Source organism: Nymphaea colorata, chromosome 1 (genome assembly GCF_008831285.2).
Source record: "Nymphaea colorata isolate Beijing-Zhang1983 chromosome 1, ASM883128v2, whole genome shotgun sequence".
NCBI lineage: Eukaryota > Viridiplantae > Streptophyta > Magnoliopsida > Nymphaeales > Nymphaeaceae > Nymphaea > Nymphaea colorata.
In genome coordinates this window covers 8,288,695-8,306,514 of record NC_045138.2, presented here as the reverse complement: position 1 = coordinate 8,306,514, position 17,820 = coordinate 8,288,695, and the positions used below count along the sequence as shown (strand labels likewise).

The window sequence follows — 17,820 nt, the reverse complement described above, 5'->3', positions numbered from 1 at the left end:
AGCTTTAGCTTGTGTAGATGATTGGATAAAACACTATAGTGGCCCTGTTCTATGAACTTTGTCTTGCTAATGGTAAGTCTATCATTAACCAAGTTTATGATGTTAATTTGTCTTTATATATTGTATTATTATATTTCCTTATTAATAAACTATTATTGACTTGCTTTTAGGATGCTAATGAAGACACAACTGGATTTATTTCTTTGAAATAGTTCAAGTTCAATTCTATTACGTAAGTTCTTCGTTCATTGATCTCATTTGGTAGTGAAGATGCAAAATGTGCATTTTACTTGATAGTTTTGTATCATGTTATCTTTTTATCTTGCTGCCGTGAGTTTACTTCAAATTTTTTATTGAATCTCATTTGTTTAGATGCAGATACAAATGAAGATGATTTTTTAAGCATAGAAAAGATTTTTTATCTTATTTACAGGTTGCTGGTTTGACTATAGAGATTGGTGGGAAATCAATGAGTTGAGATTTTTTCTACAATGGGTCTGGTTAGTATGTATTTCATATTACATTATATAATATTTAAAATAAAATCATCAAACTATGGGACTCTGAAAGTGCATGTGAAGCTATTGTTGGAGTTACATAAGTAGTTGTTGTATGCATGTGCATAAGAATTGCTACCATGTAAAAGGTTGACATTGTACTTGAAATGATATAGAAGAGAGAGAGACTATTGAAGGTTCTATGTTCAACGTCTAACTCCACGTACATTTACTGCACAAGCTTCATAAATAACAGCACCTTCATTTTGTACAGAGTGTGTGTGAAGCATTATGCCACAAGAAATATACAAGTTGTACAGGGTTCTTAAACTACAGCACCTATACATGTCTCTAGTTGTAATTTTTGAAATATACAAGTGTGATCAGACTTTTTTCCAAATCTCTGGGAGCACTCATCATTGTATATACATCATTTGCTATTTAATATGTGATAACATTCACTAGATCTGCTTGACCAAAAGATATGAATAGCTGAATGAGAGATTGTTGTGATCTAACATTTGTTTAGACACTTTGATGTTTCATATAATAAACTTGAAACTTGCAGAAAGTATATGCTTGTTAATTATGTTGAAGTAGCTTATAGCATTACAGGTAGTGTGCGAAGTTCTGAATTGCTCCTCTAATGGTTGTTGTTGGTAGGTAGCACGTTAAGTTCTGAATTGAGACTTCCCTTATCAAATTGATGGGCACATGAGAGTGTGATTATGATGGATACATGGTTGGTTAAAAAGAACACAATTGTGGCATCTAAGAGTTCCAATAGAAGATAGAATTTTCTTTCCATTAAGAAAAGCAAGACATAACATGGTTTATTTCATGTAAAACAAATTTGTCATTGCAACTAATGGTACTATGTTCTACCTTGTTTTGAAAAACTAATGGAATTTGAGGTATATCTTGAGACATATTAAGCAGCTTTTGTGTATGCACACTGTATATACTTTTCCTTCGCTTAATATGCAGTTCACATGATTGTGCCATTGTAGCTACTGCCCCTTAAAAGCCTGGTTAACAGTTAACACTTAATAAGCTATCTATAATCTATTTGAAAATGACTGGGGAGACAAGCTTATATGAGTCAAGATCAAGCTTGAACCAGCACATAAAGTACTCGAGTCAAGCAAGTTGTGACTCAACTCAAGCTCGAGCTGGACAAGCTTGAGCTTGACTTGCTTGTTGAACACCCTATAACAAGATAGAGCCACTCCATGAGAAAGAGGCATATCAACACCTTTGACGTCCTAATGACCAAACTATGTGAGATGATCAAGCATGTATTTGTGTTGTGTGAGAAAAAGACCCAAGGTCTTTAATAACAAACTATGCACTTATTTACCGAATGCAAGAATCAATAACAGAGGAAGAGCTTTCAAAAATTAAAATATCATATACATATATGAAAAAGTAAATAGTGTGAGTATTTGTAATCCACAAAAACAAAGACGTGTCAAACTTTAGAACCAATAAAACCCAACGAAACTTGTATCTCTCATTAGTCCCATTAGCTTGTTTAATTTTATAAACTCATTTTTTTATCAATAACATTGTAATGAGAGGCAGGGGAAACAAAAGTCCAAATGTGATTTCTTATTAAGGCTCAGTACTCAGCCTCCATAGTTTGATTCCATGACGAGAATTTGGAGTCTTGAGCTAAGGACATTAGTTTTTTGTTGCTAAATAATTCAGTAAGACTGTGGAGGGAGAATGTCATTAGGTGTGGCAAGGCTTAGCTTTATGAGATCCAATCAAGACATGAGTGGTCATAGCCTGATTTCACATAGGTGGGACAAAAAGAATTGGCTTGGGTTCAAGGGCAGAGGAAGGTGTCACAGCTTCATGATTAATTATTCATCAAATGTAGCAGTTGGTAGTAATTGTGTTTTAGGGTTAAATAGAGAAGGGACAATGTGGTGGACAGAAGGGGTTCAAATGTTGGTGATGTAGGAAAAGGAACAGAAACCGGTGATGGTGTATTGTTCTGAGATTAGTTTTAGACTACTTTCCTTAAAAGGGAAAAACATGTTCATCAAATACAACATTGTGATATATAGATAACCTATTCGACCTTGGTTGAGAGATAAATGACCCTTATGCTGATTATTATAACCCAAAAATAAGCACTTTCAACTTATAAACTAAAATTAATGAGCATTGTGATGCTGTAAATTAAGGATATCATGATATTGAGAGACTAACATGTATTCCCCTCCCCACTCACTTTGTAATGCGTTAACTTACCTATTACCTGATAAAATGATCTTTTCAGCATCGGTATAAATGATCTTTCCCTCACATTCGGCTATAGCCGAACCCTTGAATCAAGAGCTGCTTAGTGCTCCAAGCTGGTGCCAACAATACACTTTTCGAACTGAGAAACGGAACTGCCATGAATTGGGAGGTTGGATTCTTAAGCTTTTGAAGGCCTTTGTACCTCTTCCATCTTCATTGTTTTATCTTTGGGCTTTGGAGGTTGTCTTTCTAGAAGTGATTTCCCATGTCGCTTGACTTGCCTCATTCTCTTGCCTGCCTCGATAGCACTTCAAACTTAAATGTAATAACAAATATCCATGTAAAACAAAAACATCCATCAATAAAACAAACGTAATAATAATATCCATGCAACAATGAAATTGGGGTACCTTCCACACCTCATAAAAACATAAATCTAAGGGCCCGTTTGATTGCCCAGAAAAAATAGGTGGAGCGGTTGAAATACATACGGGCGGGTGAAATTTCACCCGCCCGACAGAAAAACCATCAAACGGCGTGAAATTTCACCCCGTTTACGATAAAGTGAGCGGGTGAAAGATATTTTCCTTTCGAAGGCATTCACCCATGCGTCTTCCTCTGCAATCGACGAGCTCCCTCGCATTGGAGAATAGGTGCCTGCTCATCGTCGCCGCTCCGCCGTCGCCGCTCTCACCGTCGCTGCTCAACCCTCGCCGCTCCCCTCGGGTTCCTTTTTCACACTGACTGGTTTTGTCAATGGATCAATTCATGGGTTCGTCTTCTCTCTTGGAGATGTGAGTGTCAAGACTCTTGAGTAGTTAATGGATGTTCAGTCCAACTCGGAAACTTCCCGAGAATCTGCTTCGTTTTGGACAGACGCTGATGGTGATGAGTTTTTGTTTTTGGGGATCTTCGTTTTCTGGATCAATTAGCAGGAATTTTGTGTAATTCAGTAACTTAATTATTTTGGTATCCGAAGTTTCATGGTTTTCTTCTTCTTTCCTGTCTTACTCAAGTGCCTTTTCTTTTATTACGTTTCAGTTTTTAGTTTGGAAGAAATATGGCGATTGGAGATGAATTGGGTGCTTCCGAGAAGAAATTGAAGAATGGTAACATGAAGTGCCTATCTTCAACGCTGAGAATTTGTAGAACAATATGAAAATTATCTATTACAGGTTCTTTGTTGAATCCCTGCGATTCTTTGATGTCCTGTTTTTTTCCTTAAGCGTGCATATTTTTTTTAGAAATTTGCTGATTTTACCATCTGGTTGTTCTTTTATATAGTCTTTTTGGTGTTGCTATGAGATTTTCCTGGCAACCATGTTGGGAGATCTGAAGATTTTGACTGATTCATCAACTAGTTTCATAATATGTAGCCAGATCTAGTGTTCTCACGACGTCTTTCACAGATTTGGAGCTGAAAAACGAGAGTCAAGTTGAATGCATTTCGACCCAGGCTAATTCGTTTTTTCCCTTCTTGGCACAGAGGATCTCCTCTACGAATGTAATGTCTGCACTTTGTGAAGCCACAGGAGCAGATATTACAGAAGTTTCCCATGCTGTGGGGAAGGATTCAAGAATTGGTCCGAAGTTCTTGAATGCTAGTGTTGGGTTTGGTGGATCATGCTTCAAGAAGGACATCCTGAACCTGGTATACATCTGTCAGTGCAACGGCTTGCCTGAGGTTGCTAATTATTGGAAGCAGGTCATCAAGATCAATGAATACCAGAAGAGCCGGTTCGTTAACCGGGTAGTTTCGTCCATGTTCAACACTGTTGCTGGTAAAAAAATTGCGGTCCTCGGCTTTGCATTCAAGAAAAACACAGGAAACACCAGGGAGACACCTCTGCAGTGGCCTTCTTGGTGACAAGGCAAACGTCAGCATCTATGATCCTCAAGTGACTGAGGATCAGATCCAAAGGGACCTTTCCATGAAGAAATTTGACTGGGACCATCCAATTCATCTGCAGCCAAGAAGCCCCACTGCCGTCAAGCAGGTGAGTGTTGTGTGGGATGCATATGAAGCAACAAAGGATGCACATGCCATCTGCATCTTAACTGAGTGGGATGAGTTCAAGAACCTAGATTACCAAAGGATCTATGATAACATGCAGAAGCTTGCATTTGTGTTTGATGGCCGAAATGTTGTTGACACTGAGCACCTGAGGAACATTGGTTTCATAGTTTACTCAATTGGCAAGCAGCTGGATCCATGGCTCAAGGACATGCCTGTTATGGCATAGGCAGAGCATGTATGAAAATGTTACAGTTTGTACTGCATTTTCATGTCTGCTTATTTTGAAATTTGATGACATATCCAGAAAAGGAGGTTCTTTTCAGTGTCTTGGTGACACTGTTATGAAAATTTTGTGGTTTTAGGTTAAATAAAACGCAATTCCTATTTGTTCTCCAACTATGACAAATTGACAATTAAAAATACAATCAACTTTACAAAATCAGCCCTCTCTTCGATGTGAAGACAAGGAAATGAAATCCTAATTTACATCAGCCTCGTGTTCCTGCTACATAAATCTTTGCATGCTCGCTTCGATGTGAAGACAAGGAAATGAAATCCTATTTTATGGATTAAGAATCTTCGCTGGGTTGGATCAAATGGAGCTCTGCAGCTGCCTTAGTGGTTGCAGTAAAATCATTGCGGACGAGAAGAAAAAAAAACAACATTTACCATGTTAAATTCTTTCTATGCATCAAACATGGTTAAATTTACTATATTAAATTTTTTCTGTGCATCAAACAGGGCCTCAGATTGGAAGAGGGAGAAAATTCATCCCGTAAATTTTTCCAGAAAAATTTACCATGATAATTTACCACGTTAAATTTCACCCGACAATAAAACGGGCCCTAATGGTTCACCCAATTACTTGACATAGATGAGAAGGGAAGTTCACAACTTTTTCCCATCTAACAAGATTTACAAACTTAAAAAAGCCTTTTCATGGAAGGCATGCAATCAATGTTTATTAATGACATGTCTAGCTATTCTAAGAGAAGGATGCCCGAGGTGATGATGCCACTGATGAAGTGTGGTTCACTCTCCAATGAGTGCTTCAGTTTTATGATGTTTGATCTATCCCAAGTCTAATTTATAGAGACCTTGATCATCTTGCCAGTTAGAAGTAGCCAATTGGTCTTGATATCCTTGTGAAATTCAAAGAGAACATTGTTGTCATTAGTGAATTGATGAATCAAAAGTGAGTTTTTTGTGATATATTGAACATGTAATATATCCTTCATAAAAGAATCTAAAGTGTTGGAAGGGAAAAATAATATTATCAACATTTTTTATTTCTAGTCCTACACCATTTCCAACTTTGAGTTTCTCACCATGGCAATGTCTGTAATGATGATAATTGTTGAAATATGTTGTACAATGTTATGTGGCTCCTCAGTCAGGGTACTACCTCACACTCTCAGTTGTCCACATTACCATGGAAGTATGAACTTTAGGTCCAACCTGTTCTTCTTTCTAAAACCAATAGGCCTTGCATTTGAAAGCGCCATGTCCCATTTGAAACCCATAGGCCTTTGCATGCTTAACAAACAGTCCCTGCATGCTTGACAAACAGTCCTACAATTTGCTACCTTATGTCTGTTATTTCCACGAGCAAAACAAGTAAGAGAACCATTAGAACTATTACTTCTAATTGCCCATGTTATGATTTCCTTCACTATTGTTCATATTCCTATTATTGTTGAATCGCTTCCATTGATTGTACTATTGTGGTTTAAACATTAGGTTTGCCATAGAGTTGGATGCTTGGTTAATGTCAGCTTCAACTTCTTGAATTTTCATTTCATGCAACAAAAGCATTTCAAGTAGATCCTCAAGACTAATTGGATACACATGAACATTTAATGCATTTCGTGAAGATGTATACTCGGTATTAGGCAAACCAGCAGCTATATACGAAATCAAATCTTCTTTAGCAACCGGCTTTGTCACTAAGGCAGATGGTGTGCAATATTCGTAGCCCTACGCAAATATTCATTTATGGACTTGGTTCCCTTCTTAAGATTTTTGAAGTTGTTCTTTCATTTGTTGTATCTTAGCCCTAGCTTGGGAGACATAAACATACATCTTTTCAATGTTGTCCAAACAACAAATGAGGAATTAATCTGACCACCTGACAGTGTACATTATCAGCAAGAGAAGACATGATCCAACTCAATAGAAGTTGGTCCACTCAATGCCAATTATCATTATACCGGATCCTTAACTTTAGTATTGTCTCTAGGTATAAGATATTCAATTGGATAGGCATTAGAACCATCAGTACAACCCATGAGATCGTAAGTTTTAACAAAGGCATAAATTGTGACTCCCAGAGAAGAAAATTTTTGTATCTAATTTAACAACCAGAATTTGTGAGTGTTGATGAAATGGGAAAGGAATTATATATAGATGTACTATGAATGTTTTTATCACCATGATTCCATGTGTTGTTTATCTCATTGTTGTTGTCTCCATTAGTCGCCCTTCCGGCCATTGTAACGTAACCACAAAGACCTTGAGAGAGTATAGACTGGATGATCTGATACCATACAAATGTATGAAGGAAGAAAAGGAACAATGGTTAATAAATGTGGTTTGAATCAGTGAGACTCTACGACCATGACCTCTAAGCTCTCTCAATCTAGTGATAGTTCAGCAATATCAAAGGTACCTTTATAAACTAAAATTACAGTTACATGTCATGATCTTTTCCTCATGTTTTGGGTTTTGTATTTGTTTATCTTATTTTGTGGAACAGTTCTGTACAAGATCTTTATCCAATCTTCCATTAATCTTAGCTTTATCAACTTTATTGTCAGCTGTCTTAATTTCTTAAATCTTATCTTCAGCCACGATACCTTCCTCATCCTAATCCTTGACCACCAGGGGTGGAACCAGAAATTTTTTATAAGGGGCCGAATTAAAGTTTCTAAATTTTGACACGAGCCGAAATATCAATTTTCAAAATTCAGCATTATAGTCGGTAGATTTAGATTGAGATCCAAATTGATGCTCTAGTCTAATAACTTCAGAGGCAAAACGAAGCTGGTCGATGAATGTCACTGTTGGTCAAGAGATTGTGGAGACAAAGATTAATTGTAATATGCTGATAGTGGAGAGAAGGATTTTAGGTCAGAGGCGGTGTTTGTATCCCGCCTTATCTTGCTGGTTGGTTTGCTCAGATTGGCGAGAGAGATAAACGATTGTGCAGTTATTTGGGGAAAAAATTTGCAAGAGTATAATAGTCAAAAAGACTCAAAGCATTGTGGTAACACAAGTTTAACCAGGGGTAGAGCCAAGGTAGGCCCGCATGGGCCCTGGCCCCATCTCAATTTTTTTAAAAGAAAAATTTACATGTAAATTTTAAAAAATTTCACTTGTTTTATATAAAAATTTTGAAAAATGATATTTCGACCCTACTCAAAAATTAAAAACTTTAATTCAGCCGTCTCATAAAAAATTTCTGGCTCCGCCCTACCTACACCAACAGTGTTGGATGAAGGTGATATTTTGAGAGTTTTGATGAAAATTGGGTAGTGATTTGTGAAGATGCAACAGTTTGGTGCGAATTGTTATTTGCCTGAATGTTAAGCCTCGAGTTGTAATTTTTTCAAATTTGAACAGCTTCTTTTGGGGATATTTTCATTCGACAAACCCCTTTTAACCTTATATCTTAAACGTAGGGACTTTTTGGTTGTAATCTTAAGGCGTTTACCTTTCTTATGTTAAAAAGAGAGAGAGAGAGAGAGAGAGAGAAGAGAAGCTTATTAATATCCATTCTGCTTTTGGTAAATTTATAAATAACTAGCTAACATTCAGATATTTTAACTAGCCACTTAAGCCAATAAAACAATTCACAAATACATGCTTGATCAATCACCATTTTAAAAAATTGATCTATGTAAAAATTTTAAAAAAATCGTCTTTGTGAAATGTTTTAAAGTTTATTTAAAAATATTTCGGCCCCTTTGAAGAAACCATAGTTCTTTCTCTAGTTAGGAGAAAACCTTAATGGGAATACATTTGGCAAAAACCAACTAAGGAAAAAATCATAATAAAAAAGCTCGTTCGTTTTTCGAAAGCCTTAAGAAGAATTTAACTTCAATGCATCAATTCATATTTTAGAAGTTGATCTACAAATTAGATCATAGGATTTGATAAAATCGAGCAAGATTTGAAATGATTTATGGAAGTATGTAAGCTTAAATTCACGAAACAACTCAAACCCTAAATATGTGAAGACTAATGAAAAATAGATTAGAGCACTGTGCATGTTCGGGTCGACCACTGACCTCAGTCGTTGACACTTGCAAGGCTCCCAGGGCCCGCACGATTCGAAATCGCTGAAAGTTCCCAAAAATTGTGGCTCTTCTGAGGTAATTTCGCATAAAATTAATTGGGAAATTCAGGACTTCAAGAAAATTTTGCAATACTTCAGAGGTTACAAGTCAACAACTGTATTCAGTTATAATGCTTCATAAGGCGCACACCAAGCGGGCCTCAGAAGGGTCATTTTGTTCTTTAAAATTTTCCTTTTATCACTTTTTTTTTTTTGTATTTGGGTTACACTTTAAAAACAGGTTTTTGGAGTGATTGGATGTCATTTGGGTTTTTACAAAATCTAGTTTTATATAAGCGAGTGAAAACGCTGGTTTCTTTTAAGTTATTCAGGTTTTGGATGTGTCACAAAAAAAAAAAAATTAAAAATCCCTAAAAAACTTGATATTTTTAAAACCTAGTTTTTGCAAAACTGAATTAGAGGAAGACATTATCGGCCCCCTTAACTTTTTATGTTAAGACCATTTTGATCCTTTTCGCACCTAACATGGTTGTGGCATAAATGACAAGACGTGTGCAAAAAGAAAATCCAAAAATAACTTTTTATAAAAAGCTAGGAATATCCTTTCTTTTTTTTGTAAATGATTTGAATACCCCATACAAAAAGGGTGGGCATCGGAATAGGATTAGGGCCAGTGAAATCAGCCACCGCAACCAGCCTCGTAATTTTTCGGGTTGGTCCAACTTGACCTCGTAACTTGTTTTTAATTTTTTATTATATTTAGGTATGGTTTTTTTAAATGTTACATAATAAAATATAAGTTTAATTTTTAATTATTTTGAAATATATATATATATATATTAATTTTATTATAATTGAGACTGGGCTCAGGCTTTTTTTATTTACCACAAGCTATGGCCTGACCCGACCCCAAAAGATTACTAGGTGAGGTCGGGCAACCCCCCATACCCATTCCCTACATAGAAACCTGACAGAGAGGAGCATATTTGGAACATGAAGGCGTTTGATTCGGTTGGAACCAGTGGAACAAGAGAATCAAAGTTCCTATTTCTTTTTATATGATAGAAACGAGTTTTTCAAACAAGAAACCGTTCCCTGACCCGTGAAAGGGAAAAGCGCAGTTTTGATGACTGCAGTTTCATTGCTGATAGATAGAAAAGTAAACACCCCGGCGGCCGTCACCTCCATGTCCGCTCCGAATATATCGGTGGCCTTTAAATCCTGGAGGGCCAGTCATTCCACTTGCAATAAAAAAGAAAACACGGCAATGCAGTCCATTTTGATGATGATATTAGTGAGATTCCTTTCATCAGTCTTGACCTTCTCAACTATTTTCCTTTTTATTATATACTGACATTCTTTTCATTTTGAATCTTTCACATTCATTTAAGTTTCTTGTTTTAAAGGTCTGGAGAGGTGTTTGCACAAAGCAGAATCAAAGAACCCAAACAATTTGACATCTAATTTTGTTCGTCCAGGAATGGAATGTGTTGGCAAAAACAAATAAAATGGAAATTATTGTGAAAAATACGAGTTTTTCATCATACCACTACCACCTCGATGAGAGCCTATGCCTTTACATAGAAAACCTTAAAAAGAATAAATTAAAGAAAAATGAATAAAATAGAAATTATTATAGAAAAACATGAGCACATTTTTTTCTCATCGATAAAGTTTCACTTACGGTACCATGAAATTGCCATGGAAACGTTGGTTCTTTTTTGTTTGAAAGGCTCGAGAAAACTCACTCTCATCATATCAATTCCTTACGCGGCATTCTGATGAAATTTTTCATTTCCAATGATGACTTGAATCGCTTTCCTTCAAAGATGCAAGATTTATACTATAACTTTGTATATCTTATAATAATATAAAGAATAGAGAAACGTAGGTGCGACCACTATGTTAAATGGTTGATGACTTACAAGGCACCACGTATAGTCCTCGCTAGGTCTTTTTCATCCTTTAGGGCCCGTTTGATCGTCGGGTGAAATTTAACATGGTAAATTTACCATGGTAAATTTTTCTGGAAAAATTTACAGGATGAAATTTCTCTTTGTTCCAACATGAGGCTTTGTTTGATGCACACGAAGAATTTAACGTGGTAAATTTAACCCTGTTTGACGCACAGGAAAAATTTAACCTGGTAAAAAGCAAGAAAACTTTGTGTACCCTCCAATGAAAGTATCCATGAAACGACTGATATTTCTAATTGAATAGGAGGTGAGCACAATCTACAAGCCTGGCAATGAATCAACCTGCCAATGTCAGGAAACCCACACTGACCAGCTGTAATGCTCACTAAGCTGCTCAAATTGGGCTTCAAATCACCCATCAACAGACTATTAAAAATCCCAAGTAACGCATTGAACTCACCAACTTTGCAGTAACCATTAATCATGGCATTCCATGAGACGATGCTTCTTTTGCGCATTTTATCGAACACCTTGCGAGCAAGCTGTTCGTTACCAGTTATCCTGTGCAGATGGTGGAGTATTGAATCACCCACATCTCATTCTGTGGACAATAACAGATGGTGGAGTATCTGGGGACAATAATCGCATTTCATCAAATCACCCAAGAGGGGTGTGATCGAAATCCTTGGAACACTTTTCTGCCCGTTAGAGCTCCCTTCGTCTTCCTCTTGTCATCTTCATCCTCTGCTGGCTCCCTTCGTCTCCCCCTTCTCATTTTCATCATCTGCTGCTTCACCCCACCGCTGCCTCGTCCCACCGTCATTGCCCTTGCCCCACTGCTGCTTCTTCGTTGCACAGCGTGTTCTAATCTTTTGATATGAAGGTCTCGAATTCTCGCCCCACCACTGTGTCCTGTAAGGGGATTTTGCATGGATCCTCCACATCAAGTGAAGCCAGGAGCATTCAATCCACCATAGATTTTGGGGGTTTTCTGAGTCGGCTACATAGAGTCGAGCTTTTTCCAGCAGTCTTTGCAATTTCTATTTGAGGGTGATTAGGGTTTTTGAATTGGGGGAAATTTGAGAAGCCTTCATTATGGTAGGCCATCGGCAGTGTCAATGGGAAGAATCCAGCGCCACGGAGAAGAGTAAAGCCCCGATTTTTGAGATGGATATGAAATCGGCGTCACTTCCTTCGTGCTCTGCCCGCACCACCTGCTTCACCCTCCATTCCTTCGTGCTCTTCCCGCACCACCTGCTCTTCACCCTCCATTCCTTCGTGCTATTCCCGCACCACCTGCTTCACCCTCCATTTCTTTGTGCTTTGCTGCAGAAACCCCTCCCCTGTCTCGGCCACATGCTCGGGGCGTGAGAGTGAAAAATCGAAAGCGGTCAGCTCGGAAATTTCACCCGCTCGCTTATATGTTAAACGGGGTGAATTTCACCCCGTTTGATGCATTTTCCCTCCCTTTTCATTTTACCCCGGCTATCAAACGGGGCCTTAAGAAAGTTGCTTTCCATTTTCTCAAGTTTTTAATAACAAGGGTATTTTGGTCATTTTGAAAATGAGCGGTGAAACTGCATGAACCTTTATGCCTGACATAGTCTTCTCTTAAGATGGAAAAACTTTTGGTTATTTGAAAAATGTGAACCTCACGACAGCTTACTATTTCAGTGCTCTTTCCACATCAATGTAGGGGTCGCATGGGCCCTGGATTCACTTCAATTTTTTTTAAAAAAATTTACATATAAATTTTAGAAAATTTCACTTGTTTTATATAAAAATTTTGAAAAATGATTTTCAGCTTTAGTCAAAATTTAAAAACTTTAATTTGGCCTCCCTCATAAAAGATTTTTGGCTTCGTCCATGCCTGAAAGAACCATGAAAGAGCCAACTTTTGTACTTGAAATAAAGAAGAGGATAGGCCAGTGCTCCATTTTGATAATGTGATTTTTCATTAGTCATGACCTTCTCAACTATGTTTTATACAAAGTCTTTTCATGATTTATGTTTCAAATTGACTTTCATGTTTGAAAGCAATGGCATGTTTATCTTTTTCTGCAGTAATATTTAGTCTTAGGATAGATGGTCGTTATAGGATATGTTAATTGAGTAAAACAACAATTTTTTTATTTTTATAAAAAGATTGAAATCTGCAACTGGAGATGTTACCAATGATTAAATGTTTAAAAATTGTCGCTAAATGTACCATAAACAATGTCTAAAAATAACATAAACTGTCACTATATCTAGTGCTTCAACTGCATGGTATATTTAATGATGGTTTTCAAATCTTTTATCATCCGGTGATATCTAACAGCAGCTGGATGATTTCAATTCTTTCACTTTTATATGCCATATTGTATGACCATGAAATTCCTTTCTCAATATACCGGAGGTTTTCTGGAGAACACGAAGAACTTAGTAGAGAACATCAAAATTATTTTTTTTTTATAAATGTGTAAATAGCATTTATATGCCAAAAAATTAAACTATTAATTTTTAAATTCACGCGAGATCGTTTTCAAACTGATTATTAGATTGTCTAACGTAGTGATCCAGATTACTCTATCTTGCCGAGAGCATTCACATATAACGTTTTATTTTTATTTTCAATGTCACTCGCATATTTTGGTTTGTAGTTAATGTTGTCCTTGAATGATTTTATAAATGATTTCATTATCTAAAAAATGGACCAAATTGAGAAATGTTAAAGTCGTTGAAATGTCTTATTTCTTTTTGATAGATGACAAAAACTAAAGGGTATTGATGACACCCTAATTTAACATTCAAAGTATTATGAAATCCTGCAAACCAAGTCTTTTAATGAGTTTTAAAAACTTTTGTTAAGGAGTTTTAAAACCCTTTTTTTGTCTGATATACTCAAAAACTTTTTTTTTATTATATACCGAAATCCTTGTTCTAGAATAACAAGGTGAGGGAGGTGATACAAGAGAACCCGAAGCCCCTCTTTTTTCCCCTAAGGTTCGGTGCATCAATGGTTCAAGGCATGTTCTTCTACGCCACGACAACCACTTGCACGCAGGCTCGACCAATTATACTAAGTCCTTTAAAGCGGGAGGGTTAAGTATTTCATTCTCTTTTGTAGAACCAGGATTTAAAAGCCTAGTTTTAAGGTGCCATCTAAACATTTTCAGTAGGGCTGAGGGAGGGGGGGTAGGCCATGGCTACACCCTAACTACTTGAAAAAAAAAATTATAAAAAAAAATTTAAAAATTTTGTTTGAGTAATTATTTTTTGGATTAAGGTTTAGTTTCATCCTACCCGAATAAGTTCGTTGAACTGTTTAACCTTCATCTGAAAATCTTCGCTCTGCCCTTGATCTCCATATTTAATCCTCCAAAAAGTAATCCAAAAACCTAATTTAAGGTTCTTTATTGACACCCCTCAAACTCAAATTATTATTAAAAAAAAGGGACAACATTCACCACCCAACATGCAAATTGACCTGAGACCGAGATGGGCCGGCTTACATCACTTTTCTGGAGGAATAGATTTGGTATTGTTTTGGAAAAAAAAGTTTATGTTTCGGTTAAAGAATTTTGCTTTCACCTTTTTGCCTAGAAGTCGGGTGTTCATTTCAACTTTACCTTGGCCACTTTCAAGACAAACGAATATGGAATTGAACCTTAAATCTAGCCAACAAAATGAGTGTGTCTGTGAAATATCCCTATCCTTTTATTCCACTGTGAAGATAGTCAACTTCCCACCAAAAAGTCTCATTTTTTTAGATTGAGTTGTATACTTTTTGAGATTGACATTTTTATGCCCAATGCATATATGTGTAAGATATTGTGAGATAATGTTTATGAGATAAAAAAAAGTTTATGAGATCATAACATAATGTTTATCACATAACAAAAGATTTATGAGATAAAAAGACACACAGATCTACACAAAACATAAGTATGAAATAATGTTTATGAAATAACAAAAAAATTATGAGATAATCAGACGACATATGTGTGAAATGATGTTAAACATATAAATATTAAGTAATGTTTATGAAATAATAAAAATATTTATTGATACAGCTTCTCATATAAACAAGCTGACTTTTTAAAAAGATACAATAAAACAAAGACAGGAACAATGCGATCAAACTTTGTAACACATACACTCTACAAGGTACATCCTTAACCTAAAGCACTCAAACAAGAATATCTCTGTATAACTGTATTACTAAAAAAAATTAATGGTGTCACTGCCATAAGGGACTCCATTGTTACAAGGAAAAATTACAAGTAAACTGGAAACCACGCATTGGACTCAACTCCCCAAATCACCAAAAACAAGAAAAATGCCCGAAGAGCCTAACAAAAGTTTCAGTCTAATTCCATCTACCATACAAAGGTAAAGGCAAGCACCAACGCCAGGACGGTGGTCCATTTGAATCCTCTGCTGAAGGAAGCGGCAGAGGCAGTCGGCTGGCTGGGAGGAGTAGACGACGTGCCTGGTGCTCCGGCAGCAGGAGTAGAAGGAGGCGTCCCAGCAGAGGGAGAAGGTGATCCAGGAGGAGGAGGAGGAGATGCTAGAGAAGAAGGTGGGAAGGACGGAGGGAGAGACTTGGTAGGTGGGATGGAGAAGGAAGCGGGAGGGGTTGCGATGGAAGCCGGCGGCTTGGCGAGCGGAGATGGTGATGGAGCAGAAGGGGCCATGGGTGGTGGAGAAGAGGAAGCGGGAGGGTTTGCGACACGAGTTGGCGGCCTGGCGACTGGAGACGGAGACGGAGCAGAGGGCGCCTTTGATGGTGGAGGCGATGAAGCGGCAGAGACGACGTTGATGGAGACCTTCTGCCCGCCGGAGCAATGTCCAGGGATGCTGCAGAGGTAGTAGTGAGCTCCGGTTTCCTTGAGCGTGACGGTCGCAGGGCCTGTGTTGTAGGTCTCGATGGGGTTGGCGAAGGTGCAAGCTTTGTACTCCTTCTCCGACACCCTGACCGCTGTGTGCGCTCCTGTCGGAAAGTTGAAAACTGAACAAAAACCAAACGGAGAAAGATTACCGTTAATAAGTCGATTCCAAGAAGAAGAAGAAGAAGAAGAAGAAATGGTGGGAGGGGGGAAAGGAATCGAGCTGCTCACCGAGCTTGTCGTTAACACGGAAGGTTTTGGAAGCGACCCATGTGTCGTAGAAGTTGGGTGTGGGCGGAATGATCCAACCGCTGCTGTCACCGACTGTGTATGTGGCAGCCGACGCAGCGGTAGCCATGACAATCACTAACAGAACGTTGGTGATGGTTTTTGAAGATGCCATCTTCCTGTGTTCCCAAGGTCAGGCCGACCCCTGTTGCAGCTTCTTGCTCTCTCCTCCTTTCTTCCTGTCTGTGCTTCGATGTTGTGGTACTCTCTCCTTATAGACAGGAAGGGCTGATGGTAGGGAGAAAAGGTCTTTGCCTTTACCTTTCTATCACAGGCAACGGTGACGACGAACTTTCAAAGGAGACTTTGCCTAACCGTGGCCAGAGAAACGCGTCTCCGAAACAAAAGGAAGAAAGGGTAGATGAAGGTCCACTTCGTCACTTTTCTTTTGACTGGGCGAGAGCGAGGGCGAGGGCGAGAGAGAGTCTTCCTGTTTGAGTGGAGAGAAGTGCGAGAGCGTGCAGACTGGGTGGAGAAGGAGGCGGCACCTCTCGGCCACCTACCACAACGCGTGGTTGCCACCTATCGCGCTGGTCTTTCGTCTCCATTGCGGTGCATTGAATGACCGACCTTTTTATTGACCGATTTCAAATATGCATGTAAGTTTTGGATCTTCTTATTAGTATACTTCAACTATATGGAAAACAAACAGGTAGTTGAAGAAATGCAATCTTAGGCACGCTTTTATTATATCACAAAACTTGATGTATTTTAGTAAATTTTTATTATTTTTCTCAATGTTTTCAATTGATGTATAGATTAGATATCCATTTGCATGTACCTCTTGTGTTTTTATGTTTTATGATAAAAGAAAACTGCGGAGGATCTACTTTAAAGATTTTATGAAACTCTATTCGATGAATATGTCACAATTTTTAGATCAGATTCTTAATTCTTATAGACAAACAACCTCTAAGAATTTTGATACAAGTATAACATTGATTTTTTTCTTCGCCCTTTTGTTTGTCACTAATTTAATTTTCTCCCAGAAAAGTGCTTGACTTGTAAATGAACAACAAAAAATTCATTCTTGTTTAGGTTCTTTGTATTTAGATGCTTGAACAGTATTTGAATACTTAAAATTTAGAGCTTAAACATACCATTTTACAGGCGCCTTAGACATGATTCTATATTGCATATTTTATTTGGCTCCCTTAATAGATCGGCCAACGCTCCAACTTGTAGTACTTTTCCACTCTCTGGTAGACGACCTTGAAAAATAATGGGCATCTATAAGTATTAGATGTTGAAAAACGGTGGGCGCTCCATAATGTAAAATCGGAAACATGATGTCATCTAAAATATGATTCTTGGACGTAAAAATGATATTGATATCTGTCGCATATTTTTTGAAAATAAGATTATGATGTTTTTAGAACATATATTAACGTCATAACAGGCGTTGCAAGTACATGATTTTGTTACTGAAAAATCGATAATTTGTAAATTATTTTTATTAATTTTATGGAATCAATTTTGCTTTCCTCTTGTGACAAAGCAAAGGCTAGTGGTGTAAAAAGGCACGCATGGCTAGCTCGATTCCATACAAGCTTGAATGCCCATGCCCCCTAGGCCTAGGCATTATGGCTACACCACGATCTGCTTTAAATTGAATTGTTCCCATGTTCAAGGGCGGAATCAAGGTTGGACGCTCCAGGACCCTAGCTCTACCTAAAAAAAA

The 17,820-nt window shown here is 37.5% G+C and overlaps 2 protein-coding genes across 2 annotated transcripts; one reads left to right on the top strand and one right to left on the bottom strand.

Moving 5' to 3' along the window:
- The first annotated feature begins 4,009 nt into the window (after positions 1–4,009).
- Positions 4,010–5,068, top strand: LOC116266902 (UDP-glucose 6-dehydrogenase 3). The gene is given in 2 exon segments (XM_031648368.2): positions 4,010–4,568; positions 4,570–5,068. Coding segments are annotated over 2 exon segments (735 nt in total). The 5' UTR covers positions 4,010–4,257; the 3' UTR covers positions 4,994–5,068.
- A 9,924-nt stretch (positions 5,069–14,992) lies between these two features.
- Positions 14,993–16,535, bottom strand: LOC116263188 (blue copper protein-like). The gene is made up of 2 exons (XM_031642822.2): positions 16,083–16,535; positions 14,993–15,973 (listed from the first exon to the last, which is right to left on the bottom strand). The coding sequence occupies exons 1-2, from the start codon at positions 16,252–16,254 to the stop codon at positions 15,342–15,344; spliced, it is 804 nt and encodes a 267-aa protein (XP_031498682.1). The 5' UTR covers positions 16,255–16,535; the 3' UTR covers positions 14,993–15,341.
- Between the last annotated feature and the right edge of the window lie 1,285 nt (positions 16,536–17,820).

Coding starts and splice junctions, on each gene's coding strand:
- LOC116263188 (XM_031642822.2), bottom strand. CDS start 16,254: ATGGCATCTTCAAAAACCATCACCAACGTTCTGTTAGTGATTGTCATG. Junction 15,974..16,082: donor CCGTGTTAACGACAAGCTCG/GTGAGCAGCTCG, acceptor GTTTTTGTTCAG/TTTTCAACTTTCCGACAGGA.